Genomic DNA, 18,558 nt, shown 5'->3' with positions numbered 1-18,558 from the left:
TTAACAAAGTTAAAGGTTAGCAAAAGAAAGATCAGATAAAGTAATCGTTACGTGGGGAATAATATCCGATGGATAAGGAATTGAACTTGTTCTAGGACACGAAAACATATCTAATTTGCCAAACTTCTTCTCTTTTTTGGATACCCTAAATATGCAAATAATTCAGAGCAATCATTAGAGTATATGTTCTTAGATATATATATAAATATGTAAATACTCTTTGGTCTGCGTCGTGATTAATTATAATTTCTTGATTTACCTCTTCACAGATGTTCGTGGGACTGACTGTGTGGGGCCGTTATGGTGACGGATTTCACTTTACACAAAAGAATAGATATATATATATATATATTTTTATGGATCAAATTCATTTTCACAAAATTTTGAGGCCCACAAGGAGGCCCATTTGAGCCCACGATACGAGAACGGAGAACCGCTACTTGCTCTTTGGAGCGTAGCGGAAGCGCCATATCCTCTATATTTATGCTCATATTTCCCTTCTCGTCCGCATCGATCCGATTCCCTTCAGCTCTCTCTCTCTCTCTCATCAACATGGTGGTGTTCACCGTGACGCGAAAGGAAACCACCCCTTTCGATGGGCAAAAGCCCGGCACTTCCGGCCTCAGGAAGAAGGTGTGTAGTCGATCGATCTTCTTTTCGTTCCTTCTCTGCAGATCTGGTTCTGGTGGTTGTTATCGCACTGAACTGCGATCAGCTGATTTCTATATGCATGTTTTCTTGGATGACTTTTTTTTCTTCTTCAAGATTTTTTTTAGCTTTTAGGGGACGAGATTTTGGATTGTTCGTGCAGTTTGTGGCTTCGTTGGATCGTGGTGATCTTGTTTCGATGGCGATAGTGAGAATTTGCCTTTTTGATTCAGGTCCTAGTTAGCATCTAAGCTGTTGATTTTGTGTGGTTTCGTCTTTCCTCTCTAATTCATCGTATCTTTTGCTTTGATGATCTAAAGTGATAGATCGCTTGGCTTGTTCGTTCAATTTTTTTGTTCCTTTTCCGTTATTGCGAGTGGGTTAAGTAGTTTCTGATTATGTTCAGGTCAATGTCGTAGGCTTCTGTGATTATGTTCAGATCAATGCCATAGACTCTTGTATATGCTATTTTTTTTTTACTTGGATCTGCCTGTTCTTGGATTTGCTATGCCTGTTTTGACTAGATGAGCTTTCAGCATATTCGGATTATATATATTTCGCTAGATCGTGGTAGATCTTGTTCGGCATTGGTTTCTGAATATGACGTGCATCAATGGCGAGGCTATGAATTTTTCATCGATCTTATTGTTCTTGGATTTTTCCCCCCTTCTCTTTTTGGTTTCTTTTCTTCTTTCGTGAGTTATATTGCAGTCATTTTGTGTTTTTTACGTACTAATCAATCTAGTAGCTCTTATTGTCTGGTCGGAGTTTGGAGAGTGTTTGAGAAAGGATACTATGTTGCAGATGCTGTGTAAGGTTGTTATGGAGCTCAGTACTAATTTGCTTTCTACAAAGTGTGATTTCGTGCCTAACTTATCTTCCAGCATATGCAACTCTCTTTTCCCTTTTTTTCCTGCATTAAAAAAATTAGAAGTTGAAGTCGCCCTATAATCATAGTATAATAACTGTCTGATTTATCATACAAATGTATGGTTATAATTCTGATCTTCATGTTAGATGCCATTGAATTGTCCAATGTGGTGATTATTTATTTCTGCATCTGCTATATTTTTTTAGCTCGAAGGTTGATGATCCTTGTACTTTGGAGCTCTGGTCTTGATCATTTAGTTAGATATATAGTTACCACAAAGTATGTTTTTCTGTAAAAGAAGCATAACACCTTTCTAGGATAGCAAATAGGAACATTATGTTATCATGATAAACTAAATTTAAAAAAAATCCAAGTTTTTATACAAAATTGGAGTGACTTCAATATTGTTAAAATTCATAATTCTTTGAGCAGAATGTCAGGGATATGAGTGTTATTGGTCTCCATAAATTGTCTCCTGTTTGTCCAATAAATGAGACCGCTAGGATTTCTGATGGAACATGATATACTTTCTGATGTAAATTATTCTTAACCTGTATACTCTGACTTGCCTACAGGTAACAGTTTTTAAGCAGCCACATTACCTGCACAACTTTGTTCAATCAACTTTTAATGCCCTTCCTGCTGATAAAGTCAAGGGTACCTTTTTTTAGTTATCTCTTGCTTAATTGTTGCTCCAGTAGTAAGTTCTGAACAATTTTAATGTAATTTATTTGTGTAAGATGATGCTAGTTTGCTTACTTTATTCATTTACACCTTTTAGATTCTAGCTTTAGTTCAAAATCGTTACTCTGGATGTTTACTCTCTATCATTTATATTTTACTAATAGTTAAAGAATGTAAGAAAGCTTACTATTGAGATTTGAGTTTACACAAAGCTTAATGGACGGAAAAGATCCATGTATCTAACCCTTGACAGTTGGAATTCATAGCTTGTTATTGTTGTACTTATAATTAAAGAAAATATTGCTATGACAAGGAAAATTTCACATTTTTTGATTCAGTACTACTTTCCTAGCATATGAGTCAGGAGTAACTTGAAATTGAGTATTGACTGATAATTTCATATTGGACAGATAATCCAAACTGTTTTCCTTGGGTTAATTTGAACTTTTCAATACAAATTAATATACAAAAATAAATTTGAAGGTGGAGTCCTGGATGAGAGCCATAGTAACATGGACAAAACTTATAATTTTAACAGCTCCCTTCAGTATCATAGTCTACTACATTATCTAACAATTTGCACAGATGAATTGTAACTTCCTGAGGAGGTAGCATCATTTCCTCCTTCCCATGAACATAATTTGTTGAAACTGCTGGTATGGTGTGTGTGGTTTACGACAGGTCTACATGGTATAATGTGGCCAGTACATAAACCTTTTGCTTTAGGGCAGAAAGAAACCTCTTAGTATTAGTCTATGCCTCCATGGCAATAAAGTGTATTACATAATTTCCAAGTTAATCTTCCACATGCACTGATATTACATTGATGACTCTTGCTTTAATTGACCAGAGGTTTCCAAAAAGTTCCTCAAACACAGTCTTGGATACACTGATGCTCGAGTTTGAATTTTAGTTGCTGGTCAGATTTTGAATGTTTAATTACAGAGGCACGAACCACTTATGTTCAGAAATGGATAAATACATGTTTAGCAATGGAAAAAGAACCTGATTCCCAAAAAATATGAATCTAACTTGAGTATTTTTATCTATTTGGTATGCCCAGAACATGAGTCTAATTCAACAAAACTTTTTAAGAGTTTTTGAGATCCTTGAGCCAAGTCCATCCAAGTTGGGCCTCATGTTTAAAATGTATGGCCCAACTCAATGGATTGAATTGGGTTACTTGCTGATACCCTTGTATATAACCCATAAGCTTCAGTAGGAGTACTTTTCTTTTGTTTTTTTTCCTTCTTTTCCTATTCATATTATTTTTTTCTTAACTTTTATTCTTATTATTATTTTGCCTAATAGTAGCTTTTGTCTGCTTAATATAGTAAAGACTGATGGTTGCTCCACCTTTCTCTAAAATGAAAATGAAACTATGCCCACGAGACACTAAAGAAAAGCTTTCAAGTGTTTCTGTGGACTCTGTTCTAATCTCATCCTTTTTGGATGTTCCATTTAGTCATTAATTTTGATCAACAATTACTTAAACTTTAAAGTTATATAGTGAATAGTCCTTTCTGTACTATAGTTTAACATACTATGTTGGTGCAGGGGCTACTATTGTTGTTTCAGGGGATGGTCGTTATTTCTCAAAGGAGGCTGTTCAGGTACTCTTTTATACATAATTACATTTTCTTGCACGTAGCATGTTTCATAAATTTTTACTCTGTACTTTGATATATGTTTTGTAGTTGCTAAGTTCTTTTTTAATTTGAACAACTTATCAACTTTTATAGTATGGATTTCATATCTTTTGATATTTGATTCTGATGGATTGTTTCAATTAGGAAAATTGGAGTTATCGAGGTCTTTATTTGCAAATGACATCATGGTAGTTACCAATTTACCATAGTTACTATTTGTCCCTAACTTCTACAAATTGTATAGCAAGGCTTGTGGAGATAAGTCCCATGAGAGAAGATTGCAAGTTTTGATGTGGCGATGGTGAGAACAGTGTTGGACAATAACTTAGGAGCCAATTTTATGTTCGGATGATATTTCCAACCTTAATTGATGAAACATGTTTTTAGCATCTTGATTTAGTTTGATAGTTATTAGGTTTATTAGTGTTGTGAATTCAGTCCCACATTTCGTTTTTGAGTTATGGGGGTATACTTTAAGTAGTATACAAGTTTAAATATGATAACAATTTTTTTAAAACAATAGAATAGTTAACTCTCTATCTCAATCCCTTAAGGAGGAGGCCGTGAATTGCACAACCTCCTCATGTTCCAGAAATTATGAAACCCCTTATGTTATAAAGATTCTACATGATGTTCTCCGAATCTGTTGGAGTTATATTGATTTTACTTAATTCTCCTTCCTAATATTAACTCCTACTTAGGATCCATTTGTTTGAAGAAAAATAATTTATTTGTGGAAAATATTTTTCTAGGAGAAAATTTTACTATGAAAATAGATTATTTGTTGTTATTTAATGTCCCACTAAAACCTAAAATCTGTTCAAATATATATTTTCCTGTGTTGGGTGCTCACTAAAAAATCCTTATCAAGGTTTAGTCAGCAGTTTGGCTCAACCAACATAGACTCAGCAACATGTCTGGCCCACTGAGACCATTCAGACTGGCCAACTCACCTAAACCAACCTACCCACCCAAATTGATCAACTATCCAAATCAACAACTCGGTCGACTGATCTGTTGACTCGATCAACCTGACCTGCTGGACCGATCAAATTGACCAATCTGACTTGACTGCCCTGCTGTCTCCTCCCCCTGAAACAACTAGCCCTTTTATTCCACCCCGCTTTTCTAGCCTACTTGGATTGCCCAACCAGTCGGCTCGATCAACCAATTGGACAGCCTGCTTGGACATATTGAACTGCCCATCCTTTTCGGCTTGTCAAGCTGAATCAGCCTTCTCAAATCTATCAAACTACATGAACTAGATGAAATTTGGAGAGCAAGGAGTTTATTAATAGTGCAAATTGATTGATTTCCATTTTTTCTAAGGGCATTTATTCTCCTTAAAGAATGTCTATCATTAAAAAAAGGATTTTGTTTACCAAAAAAAACATCCATTAACCATAATTTTCTATTTCACCAAACATTGGAAAACCTGAAAAATATTTTCCGTGAAACAAATAGTGCCTTAAGTCTCCCTCCTAATATTTACTCCAGAGCCTCACTCTCCCTCCTAATATTAACTCCTTATCCCAGGTGTAGTTGTTGGAACCATAATTAATCAATTTGACTTTGCAACTTCTCATAAGTTTCATCACAACCTTGCAAACCTAGAAATAAAATTTCTTCAGGGAAGGAAACTATATTAAGATCAAGATCTCAACCAACTTCAACTTTTGAAGATTTCTCTCCTGAAGATGTTATCAAGTTCAATGAAACCTTTGATCCAGAGCACTGTCATCAAGCTTCTCAACTTCTGTTCTAATACTGTCTTTATCTTCATTGTTATCAAATGTCTAATTCAGTTTGATTTTTTTTTCTTTTTTTATATAATTAGTTGTACATAAATAGTATCTATCATCTCCTGCTTGAGCAAAAAGTAGAGTTTTTAGGTCCATTAATTATATGCGATGGGTTGGTCCCACATTAGGTAATTGAGTTATATAGAGTACTATGTAGAGTGCTACAAATTTGATGTAATGATTTTTTTAATAAAAACATAGTCCTTTATACACCTCAATTGAGTCATATTCATTCCATTAATTACTGTTAAACTTCTTCAAGTATTTATTCAATATGGCAAATGGTGGTTATTGGTTTTCAAAAATATAATTGGATTTTTTACATAGTGAAGCATAGAGCTAGATATTTTTTGGAGCTACAATTGTTTGCAGATGAGTTTGCTTGATTGGAGTCAAGTTGCTTTTGACAGTCCATATTGCTTTAAACATTGATCTTGAACTTTATCAATGAGTATTTTGGGAAATATAGACATTTTAGAAAAGCCTGCAGAGTGAAGGGAGGAGAAACAATGGGTATATAAGATTCTTATGATTCTATTGCAAACACATTTCATCCAATTATTTGCTAGACTAATCAAATTAATGTTCATCACATGTACTATCAGATCATTACTAAGATGGCTGCTGCAAATGGAGTTAGACGTGTTTGGATAGGAAAAGATAGTCTGCTTTCAACACCAGCAGTTTCTGCAGTCATACGTGAAAGAGTTGGTGCTGATGTTAGTGCCACACTTCAGTTTATAAATTACATCTCTATTTTATGGTGGTTTTAGATGAGATATTGCTTTTTCTCCTGCTAAAATAAAAAATGCATTAATTCCCTGGTTTTTGGTTGCCTCTTACTTCAGGGATCAAAGGCCACTGGAGCTTTTATCTTGACCGCAAGTCACAACCCAGGAGGTCCACATGAGGTATATTTCTATGCATATTCCTTTTTCACCATTTGTAAACATTCTATTTGGTCTCTCCTTTTAGTTAACTAGTGGCAACATGCTTTCTTAACATTTTTCTTCTTCCAGTTGTAAGATATGGATGGATATGTAATATGTCTTGAATTGCAGCTTTTTTATTCTTCTTGTAACGTTAATCAAGAACCAATTTGCTATGACTTGCAAAGAAAGAACAATCCATCATTAGCTTTGAAAATCTACATACTATCTTTTGAGCTAGTTGGACTTAGGGACTTTCTATGTACTATCTTTTGGATTAGTTTGAGACTTGCTCACCAAATATTTTAGGCAGGGCTTCCTAGACATCATAATAGTACAAAATTGGAAGATGAGAAGTCTAGGGTGGAGGGCTTCCTAGACATCATAATAGTACAAAATTGGAAGATGAGAAGTCTAGGGTGGAGGCCTTCCTAGACATCATAAATCATAATACAGTATTGAAAGATGAGAAGTCTTAGCTGGTCCTTTTTTACATGTAAAAGTAGTCATGTTTAGTCCTTATATTTTTCATTAATTAAAAGAGGCCTTAAATGTACATTCTACCATTAAATCACCTTCCTTCTCAACTAACTCCTAATGATTTCGATGTCTTTCTATTATATTCTTTTCTTTTATGTTTTCTTAACCTATATGTTATCACTTTATCCATAAAAAGCTCTTTATCAAGTTCAATCAAGTTAAGACTTCAAATCATAAGATTTAGTATTAAGGGTAATTAAAAAGGTAATGCACCTGCAATTCCCAACTATTGGATAACTTGCGATGCATGCAACTTCTGATATTGATATATTTACGATCTTTTTGTTTATCTTTCTTTTGACGCTGATGTTTAATCTGTTCAATTCACAATTGGACTTTGGTTTTACTAGGATTTTGGAATAAAGTACAACATGGAAAATGGTGGGCCTGCTCCTGAAGCTATCACTGACAAGATCTATACCAATACTACTACAATAAAGGAATATTTCATTGCAGAAGATCTTCCTGATGTATGTTTTAAGTTATATGGTTATCTTTTTGGTACCTATGATTGCAAAATTGATGGAAGTTTGATGACAAGTAAACTATTTTTCAGATTGATATTTCTGTTACAAGTGTAAGCAGCTTCTCTGGACCTGAAGGCCCATTTGATGTAGATGTCTTTGACTCCACCACTGACTATGTTAAACTTATGAAGTAAGTTTTTGTCTTGTTACAGTGGGTACGGTAATATATATGCTAGGGTATTTTTATATAGTAGCAATACTTTGAACTTTGTTTCATAATGTGTATTTAATTTTTAATGATGGTCAATGTATACCATAATGGAGCAAGGATGCTATAGTGCACAGAATGTTGCTCTATCTAGCTAAGTTACAAGTAACTTTCATGCAAAAAACTAACTTGTGTTGTCATATAGATATAGAGAATGGGAATATCTTTAAATAATTTGAAATATGTTATTTTCCATACATATATTACATTCATCTATTATCTTCAGGTCCATTTTTGACTTCCAGTCTGTTCAAAAGCTGCTTGCGAACCCAAAGTTCACATTCTGGTATGTACTTCATCTTCTTTGCTAATATCTTTGATTTTGCACTGCTAATCTTACTTTGGTTATCTACTGTTTTCAGCTATGATGCACTCCATGGTGTTGCTGGGATTTATGCAAAACATATTTTCATTGATGAACTTGGTGCAAATGAATCTTCACTTATAAATTGCACGCCTAAGGTTTCTCGATTTCTCTTTAGTGATATCTCTTACTTTACAATTGGAGATTATTGGCAAGTGTATTCTTATATTCTATTAAGCATTGATCATCGTTAAATAGGAAGACTTTGGAGGCGGGCATCCAGATCCTAACTTGACCTATGCAAAAGAATTGGTTGAAAGAATGGGATTGGGAAAATCAAGCTCTAAAGATGAACCACCTGAGTTTGGTGCAGCTGCTGATGGTGATGCTGATAGAAACATGGTCCTTGGTAAAAGGTATTTTGAGTTTCAATAGATAAGATTGACAAACCTACTATAGGCATGATCTAGAGTTCTTATCCTGCATCACTAGGTTTTTTGTCACTCCATCAGACTCTGTTGCTATAATTGCTGCCAATGCAGTCGATGCTATACCATACTTCGCCTCTGGTTTGAAAGGGGTGGCCAGGTAATGAAGTTCTTTTCATGTGCAATATTCAGCTGCAGTATCTGTCTCTTGCTATTTTATTTTGATGCTTAAAGTATGATTACTGCAAGCCGAGGCAGTTGTGAGTACAATATTGAAATTTCATGTTTCTGGAGTTTTTATGGTGAAGATTTCCCTTCAGTTTATATTACTGAATTAAAATGCAACACCAAAATTCTCTTTGGAAACAATATCCTGTAATGTATTGATCACATATATGATACACACAAATTCACATATTTAGCAACTTTTTTCAAGAGTCCATAGTCTTCACTGCTAACTTTGCTGATCCGGTCTTCAGGAGTATGCCAACATCTGCTGCCCTTGATGTAGTGGCAAAGAATTTGAAACTCAGATTTTTTGAGGTGGGTATTTCACGGAAATCAAAGTTTTTGGTTTCACTGAAAGAGTTAAAACATAGCTGGCATATTTCAGGTACCTACTGGATGGAAATTTTTTGGCAACTTGATGGATGCTGGAATGTGTTCAATTTGTGGTGAAGAGAGCTTTGGGACAGGTTTGTTAAATTATTTTATTCCCTCTATGCATTTTGTAAAATGTAGGCTGTCTTTCCATTAATCTTGTAATAAAAACTGCTAGCTAGCTTTCATACATAACATATTGTTATAATGTATATCATGTTTATTGGGGCAAACTTGGTACATCTTCAAGGGGGGATCAGTGGCTCTTTCTTTGAGTGGATTTTATTGAGAAATGCTGATCAATCATTGTCCTTGTTCCCACTCCAATGCATAATTATGCATCCATCTGGGATTGAACTCAAACTGGAGTTTTCATGACTATGTTACTCAAATTTGGATATACATACTTGACATGGGTATCGATCAAAGTGTTTAACTTGGATTGTCATCGTGTGACATAGACACCGAGGGGTAAGATGAAGAGTCTGATGTATCAGAGAACATGACTATTGGTTCAATTAGTTAAATTGGTCAGGCCTGTTGGCTTTAAAACTGACATCTTAAATATGATTTGTTTTTGATACAACATATTTTATATAAATTTAGCAAAATATTAAAATAAAGATAAACCTACTTCAAGATATGGAAACTTTGTTCAATAAAATAATATCTAAACAAGATTACAATTTGTTCTAGTTTATCATCATATAATACAAATATATTATGTTGGCTTAAACAAGATTATTTTTTTAACATGTAGTGGTAAATATTCAATCTTGATTAAAAAATTTATACATCACAAGGTAACCTATCATTTTTGGTTTGAATTTGATTTGAAAAGAAGTGGTTCTAATGGTTATTAATTTTTTACCTGGTTTTACCTTTTTTTAAAAAATAATAATTAACTCCATGGTCTGGACTGGTTTACAAACACTGATTTTGATGGCCTTTTCTGGCAGGCTCTGATCATATTCGTGAGAAGGATGGGATTTGGGCTGTTTTAGCTTGGCTTTCAATTCTTGCTTTTAAAAACAAGGACAATCAAGATGGGAAAAAGCTGATAACTGTTGAGGATATAGTTCGTGGGCATTGGGCCACTTATGGACGTCACTATTATACTCGCTACGACTACGAGGTATGGTTGTTTCACGCAAAACTTGGCACTATGGAGAATCAAATATTACCAACTTTTTCGGTGATGGATTGCCTTTGTTTAATGTTGGTTTTTGGTAAAGAATGTTGATGCTGGTGGAGCTAAGGCACTTATGGCACATTTGGTGAACCTTCAAGCGTCACTTCCTAATCTTAACAAGTAATGCTACTTGTTATTTTCTCTGCAGCATTCAGATATCATGCTATTCACTATAATTGTTTTCTTGAATGCAAACCTAATGACATTTTATTTTGCCATGGACCTATGCCTAGATCTTGGTATTGTCTAAATTATATATTCTTTCTTCCTTTCTGAAATTTTAATTGGAAGTTTCAGAGTCAGGAGGCTTCTAACCTTTGTTTTCTTCTATTTTCAGAGATGAGAAAAAACAAGTCTTCTATTTTCAGTTCATCTGGGTGATTTTTTTTGTTATCTAATTTGTGCTCACTGTATGTAGCGAACACTTGCCAATTTATATCTTGTGTCCAATTTAAGTCGTAAGAACTAAGAAGTAGAAAGTTTTGGCTGATGGTTTGCCTGAGACTTTTGAACTGTTGATGAAATCGATTAAGGTAAGAAGGCGCACTGGCTTCTAACTAGCATGATCACCCAAAAAGAGAAACCCAGTTTTAAGTTATATATTCTGCAAGGTATTTAGGAATCAAAACCCTCATACTCTATTTTAAATTTGCTGCTCTCTGATTTGTTTTTCTCTGTTTTTCAAAAGCCCTTTTCAGACGTAACTGGAATGTGGTTTAGTAGAGTAGTAGTACTGGTTATGAATAGTTTATTTTGGACGGTTCTAAAGGAAGCAATCAAGTGCGCTTAATTTCGTTAAGCATGTGTTTCTTGTTTTGTTTAGGGTAATAAAGGAGATAAGATCAGATGTTTCAGATGTTGCTCAAGCTGATGAGTTTGAATACAAAGATCCTGTTGATGGCTCCATCTCAAAACATCAAGGCATCCGATTCCTCTTTGCCGACGGATCACGTCTGGTATGCTAAAACACCTACTTCCCTTTGTGAACCCGTTAGTTATATGAGTGTGTTTTTATATTCTGACCCAGGGCTTAAAGAGCTCCTCGCATAAATTTTTCTCGTTATCTTTGTTATAATTTTACTAAATTTCATCATTTTGTTGTATGGCACGATTAAAATTGAAAGTGTGCTGTCTTCATCTTTTTGCATCTGTCCTGAATTGTAGGTATACCGGCTATCAGGGACTGGTTCTGTGGGCGCTACTGTCCGAGTCTACATTGAGCAGTACGAGAATGATTCAACAAAAACAGGAAGAGATTCACAGGAAGCACTTGCACCACTGGTGAGTAAATTGCTGCAGTTTTTTTTTCCTTTTCCTAATTCATTTGTGGAACTTATGCAAATAATGAGTTGGACGCTGCTGGTGTTGCAGGTAGAGGTGGCCATTAAACTCTCGAAGATGGAAGAATTCACTGGGCGATCTGCACCTACCGTGATAACATAGAAGAAGTGTACTGGACCAAGGCGCTAATAACGCTCGAGTATTTGAAGATTTTATCTTCCTTTCTTTTTGCAACGACGGCTGTGTTCGGCGCTAGAAAGCATGGCTTTCTACATGTTTTTAAAATAATTTATGAGAGCTCAATACCAAACTCGGTGCTCATGGAAGATACACGCCACATTCATGATGCACATGGTAGTGACGTAAAGTCAAAACGCCTTTAATTTGCCCCTCTGTTTGAAACGTTTTTCATGGCATTGGTGCGTCTTTATTCCCATGATCAAAGGAATTTGGACCCATGATGGATTTTTTTTTAAAAATAAAAGTTAGGAATAAAAAGTATTTTTTGTATTAAAAATTTGTGAACCAATTTTAACGTGTGGGTTAGGTTCATGTGTTGTCCTTGACCCAACTCTATGTTGGGTCTGGCAAAACTCACAGGCGGAAAACTCATAACCAGTTGTGAACTCGTTGGATCTGATATGGCATGGCTTGAACCATGCCTGATTGTGGATAACCCAATTGACATTTCTATGGATAACGAACAAATTTAAATTAGACAAGCATGGTTATCACATTGAGCATGAGTCTTCACCACATTTGCTGGAATTGTACCACAACAATTCAATAAATTATTACAATTCATGGAACGGAAACGGATGATTCCTGGAAATGTTTGTGATTTGACAGGAAACTGCGCTAGATTTGCATTTATGCATAAACTTGCAGCAACCAAAACAATGCAACTAGAGGCAATGTCATACAAATTGTTGGTGTGAATACATGTTCATATGCACAAAAGACAGTTCAGTTCGTGAACCTCGTGCAGATCGTTAGGCACAGCAGTCAAGTCTGCAATAATTACAATGTTCAACGAGATCTCAAATGATACACGTGAAGTAAAAGATGGATTGTCCACTTCACAGTACTTGCTGCTTCATCTTGACAAAATTGTGGATGGCTACTGATACAAAAAAGATGAAAGACCTACTTGTACTTAATTAGAGATGTACAAGAATCATAGATTGGTAACTTACATGGACTTACCAACTGACGTGGGGTTGTCATTAAGGTACATACACAGCCATTAGTCACATCATTTGGGAGACTGAAGCACTCCACTTCTCATCATCCAGCAGACTGCAAATCCAATGGCTCCATATGATTGGCGGACCTTCGTCGCCTTTTCCTGTTGGGTGTCAACCTGATAATGCAGGCCTTGCCGAGCCTAACAGAGAACCTGCCATTTTTATCAGCCGAGTCCAAGGGTGAGTTAGCATCCAAAGTGGAGCAACTTTGATGGCATCCTTTTCTATAAGGGGATTTCACTCTCTTCCTAGCTGCGTGGTGCTGCTTTTCTTCTCTTCTGTCGTACTTATCGCAGAGTCTGATGTAAAAAGGATTTGCAGCTGTATGGCATATGAGCTCCTCGCTAGCTTGAGCTTTTTGAAGATCTACATTCCCATTATTGACCTGAAGCGACATTTTGAATCATGAGCAATCAAATTCAAGAAGTAAAAAATTTTCTGATTCTTGGAGAATTGTTAGATTGCACATCTATATCATAACAATTTTGGCAAATAACAAAAGCAGAGATTGGTAAAAACCAGCTGAAGAAGTGCAGAGAATGTCCTGGCAATTTCATGCTTGGGTTGGCCATTCACTATGTTTGAGAAGGAAATATAACCTTCGTTGTCTGCTTCCTTGTATACTTTTTCCAGAATTCTTTCACCATACAAGTGGATGTCAAAATGCGGTCGTGCCTCCTGTTTGAGGGTATTCCAGAAAGAAAGTTGTTCACGAAATCATAACACAAGTCCTGTTCAATGTATACATCGGGGCAGAAATGCATGAACCAGATTCATATATCATACTTGCTCTTCCAATGTGCTTTCAACTCGCTGCTTCCACGCGGAAACCCTTGCAGCCAACTCTGTCTGCTTCTGTGTTTCTGCGATGTTAGCAAGCAGAACGTCCTGTAACAAAATGCACAAGTTAGGAAATATAGCATGCAAATATCATTCAGCTTCAGAGCAAAACCATATAAGAATAGGACATGTGCATGTGTTAGTTTCGACTATATGAACCCTTTTTTTTCCATGCTAGAGGCCAGAAAACTATGCAAGAGATCTTAACTAAGATAGTATGTAGGCTTCTTAAAGAACCATGGATGTCTATAATTGGGAAAAGAAAAAAAAATACCAATTAGCGCTCATTGTGTAATTTAAATATACTATGTATTATTCATAGCCATGCTAAGACAACCTAAGACATGTTGATTTACCAGGTGGAAACGACACAAATCTTCAAGGCTCGCATTAGAATCCAGATTATCATGTGCAAAAGCTTCAGCCGCATCAGAGGTCGCAGCAGTATCACCTTGCTGCATATGAATGCTATGCATCATATCAATTAAGAGAGTGAAGCAACTGACAAAGCTAAAGATCTTTGCAGAAACTGACCCTGTTGCAGAAAGGTACATCTGTATCATACACTCTGTTTTGTAAGTCAATCTGCTCTTGACTAAAGTCAGGAGGATTGTTGTTAAGTTCATTCTCTTCATCATCATCGTCCACAAAATCACAATATCTTTCATTCTTTTCCTCTTCTCCGAAGGTGAGAGTTTTTCTAAGCTGCATCAACAAAGTTGGTCTGGGATTATTTATATGCATCAAATATATTTCACATCCACATAATGTAAGCAAAGAAATTACTTTTTCATAGCTAGAAAGTCGTTGAGATTCTTTCAAACTTTGATGCACTTCAAATGAGTCAGCAAACTCTGAACCATCTATACCATCAAGTTTAGCAATAGGAAACCGAAATGCTTGTGTGTTTCGCCTGGTATAGTGAATAGCATTTCTTCCAAACTTCTTGACTATTCAAGTGATGCATGACAAAAAAAATTATGAAGCCAATGTATATAGATATATAAATAGATATAGATGTAGATAGAATAATGAATCGAGAAACCTCACTTCTTTTAAATGGCTTTATTTTCAGATTTCCTTGTTCATGTGGATTCAATGGCTTCCATGGATCGTCATCGTCATTATCAAATTCATCCATCGGAGTTGAAAAGCCAAAATCAGGTTCATCTAGTTGACATTTTTCATGCTCAGAATGAACATAGTTACCTTGCAATCCTGAGAACTGGGTATTGTTGGTCTCAAAGGTGCAATTATTCTCTGAAATTTTATTTAGTTCAATGCCTTGGTTCTTTCCATGAGAAGCCCCCCCAGATCTTTTGGTTGGAGAATTAAAAGGACTGTCATAAATTTTGGATCTTGCTGAAATACCCGTGTCATCTACTACAATACAATTTGTTCCACTATCATATGTTGTTGAAAAAACATAAACAGCTTCAGCATCAGAAGGATCCAACAGAAGAAAGTCCCCATAAAAATTACAGGTTACTAACTGCAACAACAGAGGAAGACAGATTTTAAGTTAGATATTCAAGAAGAATTATAATGATGTGGATGCACAACTTTGCTATTATATTACCAAATACCGCTCTAATTCACTACCATAACCACTAGAATCTAAACAGTTTCCTTCAAGCACCACCAAGTTGGCAGGAAGCTTTATACACTGCTTTGAAGAATCATTTTTATCAAGCTCATCATCCAGACAATTCTTTGCATCAACTGCTTAATTATTAATCATTTGTCAGGTTTGCTAAGGTCCCTTATAAACCTAGTAAACAGGAATGAATTACCTTTACCTGGAACGTCATCTAATGCCAGAAACAATTCATTCTCTTCATTTTCATCAGGCTGACTGGAATTTGTTTCCTCTAGTTGCTGCCTGCTGATATATACAAAATTCTTCTAAGTACCAAAAGAAAAGTTATAAACAGGAAACAAGCTTCTAGAATTTGAAACCTCCATTAGTAAAAAAAATGTCATGAAATACTAAATGTCATGGACCAGATTGTTGGCAAGACAGAACTAATCCAGCCTCTCTTATGACCTGAATATGGATGGATCCATTCGTTCAGATTATAGAGACGGCTTGCCTTATAAAGGCCACAAAATGCAGTTTATTTCCAAAACTAGCAGCGTTGTCTTAGAATGCCAACAAAGTGATGTGGCAGAGACATCTACACCAATACTTCTATGTCTGATGAAACGGAGGCAGAAGATCAGCTTCGAGCTAAATAAGGAAAGCTACCAAGGACTAGTAAATGGACAGCAAATTGTATAGGTCATTCCTTAGTTTCTTGTAGCCTTTACAATTCCCAAATATCAGCTTGGAGCTGGATAAGAAAGTCATGGACTAGTATGGGGCAATCAAATAGGATAGGTCATTCCTTATCCTTGTAACCTTTGCTACTCTGAAGACTTAAGAGAGGTCTGGACCATTGACCTCAATTCCCAATGTAAAGTCAAAGAGAGCAGCTTCCCTACATGACTGTGTTGGCTGCCTCCCACTCCCAGGCTCTTGGATCCTGCTCCTGTTGGCTCACTTACCCCATCCATGCCCTAAACATGTTGCGGGTGAATGGGAACACCTAATCATTGCCTCTACTTGGCCATGATTGCATGGGCGGCCAAAAACTCAAGCACCAGAAACCTAGCGGGTAAGAATAGTGGATCAATCATGTTAATATTCCACATTCAGAAGCCAACTTGAGGCAATAGTTAAAGAATGGTCTAGGAAAATCTCTATTGTATCAAGAATCACTGATGTTGACTGGACAAGTTCCCCCACCATAGGAGATTCACATCAAAATCCTATGTCCTTTTAGGAGGTATAAGTAGCAGGTTGTCATAGTCAAATCAAGCACCACGGCAAAGTATGAGGCAATGACATAGCTATCTGTGAGCTTACTTGGATTAAAAGTTCTGAATATACTCTATCCTATGTCCTTTTGGTTATTATGAGATGTCCATAATACCAACATTTTATAGTTTTTTTAGTATTTTGTGTTGATTCTTGTTAGTGTCATTTTTTTTTTACATTTACAATATCTTGAGACAATTCTGTCATTGTTGTGTGTGTAGTTTCCTATGTTGCTGAGTTCGAATATAATTTGAGTGTTGTCTAGCATCTCTACAGCACTGTCTAATGGGTGGGACAAGGGTGTACCAATCTAATTGTGATGCTGTCAAGGCAATTCCCTCCACCTACAGGAGGAGGGCTCACTTGTGGAGCGACACATGGGGCAAATGAAGAACCAAGAACAAACTAGACAAATCTGAACTAGAAAAGTTGACTCATGTTTCGAGTGATTCAGGATATGAAGTAGAACCCCATTGAATGGGAAGTAATGGGCAATGTTTTCCTGATAGAATTTATGATAGACACCCGTACAGTGGTATAAGTATGTAACAAATTAGAGACCTATTTCAAATATTTTAAATTCGCCCTTTTATTAGGGATTATGATTAAAAATTGAATTTGTAGGCTTCAGTTCTCCCTCATCTAATAAAATGTTTGATAGCACTATATTAAAACACTCATTAGTTTAACCAAATAGTTAAAGCAACTACAAGAACAGTCAAATTATTATTATTATTATTTGCATATTGTTGATGATCACAATGAGACCAAGTAAATTCTCCATATTATGAAAATGTCCAAACCATGACATGAGTGACATAACATAAACCGTAAACATATCTAAACACACCAGGCAACCCAACTAATGAAAACTTCTAAAAATAGTCAGTCCAGAAATGCACCAAATCTTAGCCACCATATTGGATGTGTAACTGCAATAGGCTGTCTATCTAGGTCAGGATATTTAGAAATGAGAACGTCTCCCCATGTTGTTAAGGCCTAAGAGCTACACAAAAGAAAGTAATTCGTAGTTGCGTCGAACACGAGAAAAGTTAAACAATTCCAACACAAGAGAAAAGAATTCGGGGCGACAACCTAAGTTAAACAAATTCTTCAAACACAAACTTCTTGTATAAGTTGATACAGTGGTAAAACAAGAGATAAAAAAGCATAAGCAAGCTCATTCATTCATGATGTTAATGGTGCGATTACAAGTGAGAATTTAATGGAGAAATTCAAACCTCTGTTGAGAAAGAAATTCCAACACATGCAGCACCAGAGAATAAAGATACTCGACCTTCCGGCTATACACCTGAACCGATCCTTGGAGCAGCAGCGCAGCTAGACGCAAATACCCACATTTTCAGTAAACAGCATATCATCACAAAACAATTAGCACAAAATGACACCTTCGGCAAAGTTCACCGAGTGAAGCTCCTGGTCCTGGTCGGTAGAAATCTCCCCGGAGCATACCTTCAAGAGGTAGTCCTCGAGATTCTTGGCGAGGTCAACCTCCCAGTTGGACTGGAGGTCACGGCCGGGGTGAAGAAACTGGAACCGCGACGCGGCCGACTCGTGGGATCCGGAGAGGGTGCCTCTATTGTTCATCTTCAATCTTCGGAGGGGAGTAGTCCATGACAGCCGCTACGACCTCCACGAGGAGGAAATCGAGAGGAGAAACGCAGGAAGTGGAGTTCTTGGGGAGATCGAAGCTTCGGGCTCGGAGCGCCAGTGATCGGAAGAAGAACCCTAGAGAGAGAGAGAAAGAGAGAGAGAGAGAGAGAGATGAGATCCCGCTCGATAAATTTGAACAGAGGCGACTCACCGTCGTTGGATGGAGCGAGGTTCCCACATCACGACCGTCGGATGGATCGATCCCAATAGATATCACCATCAGAATTCTAAAAGTGGAAAATTAGTCAATAGTGGCAATAATGTGATTATCTCA

General features: G+C 36.3%; 2 protein-coding genes across 2 annotated transcripts; one reads left to right on the top strand and one right to left on the bottom strand.

The window, feature by feature from the left end:
• Nucleotides 1-523: 523 nt before the first annotated feature.
• On the top strand, nucleotides 524-12,180 carry LOC141839262 (phosphoglucomutase, cytoplasmic 2). The gene is made up of 18 exons (XM_074726974.1): nucleotides 524-633; nucleotides 2,095-2,176; nucleotides 3,761-3,816; nucleotides 6,260-6,373; nucleotides 6,503-6,565; nucleotides 7,474-7,593; nucleotides 7,680-7,780; nucleotides 8,085-8,144; nucleotides 8,221-8,320; nucleotides 8,421-8,578; nucleotides 8,655-8,750; nucleotides 9,070-9,133; nucleotides 9,204-9,285; nucleotides 10,150-10,325; nucleotides 10,426-10,502; nucleotides 11,206-11,338; nucleotides 11,547-11,663; nucleotides 11,754-12,180. Exons 1-18 carry the CDS (start codon nucleotides 553-555, stop codon nucleotides 11,823-11,825), a joined length of 1,752 nt encoding a protein of 583 aa, XP_074583075.1. The 5' UTR covers nucleotides 524-552; the 3' UTR covers nucleotides 11,826-12,180.
• A 584-nt stretch (nucleotides 12,181-12,764) lies between these two features.
• Nucleotides 12,765-18,218, bottom strand: LOC141842148 (condensin-2 complex subunit H2-like). Its single transcript, XM_074730368.1, has 11 exons — nucleotides 18,020-18,218; nucleotides 17,852-17,951; nucleotides 15,550-15,632; nucleotides 15,330-15,472; nucleotides 14,801-15,242; nucleotides 14,537-14,700; nucleotides 14,285-14,455; nucleotides 14,107-14,205; nucleotides 13,697-13,798; nucleotides 13,430-13,588; nucleotides 12,765-13,295 (listed from the first exon to the last, which is right to left on the bottom strand). Exons 1-11 carry the CDS (start codon nucleotides 18,216-18,218, stop codon nucleotides 12,951-12,953), a joined length of 2,007 nt encoding a protein of 668 aa, XP_074586469.1. The 3' UTR covers nucleotides 12,765-12,950.
• Between the last annotated feature and the right edge of the window lie 340 nt (nucleotides 18,219-18,558).

The sequence above is a fragment of the Curcuma longa genome, chromosome 11 (genome assembly GCF_044706935.1).
Source record: "Curcuma longa cultivar G26 ecotype Majalengka, Jawa Barat chromosome 11, ITB_CL_G26_1.1, whole genome shotgun sequence".
NCBI classification, from domain to species: domain Eukaryota; kingdom Viridiplantae; phylum Streptophyta; class Magnoliopsida; order Zingiberales; family Zingiberaceae; genus Curcuma; species Curcuma longa.
Note: the sequence above shows the minus strand (reverse complement) of the source record. Positions and strands in the feature narration are given on the sequence as shown.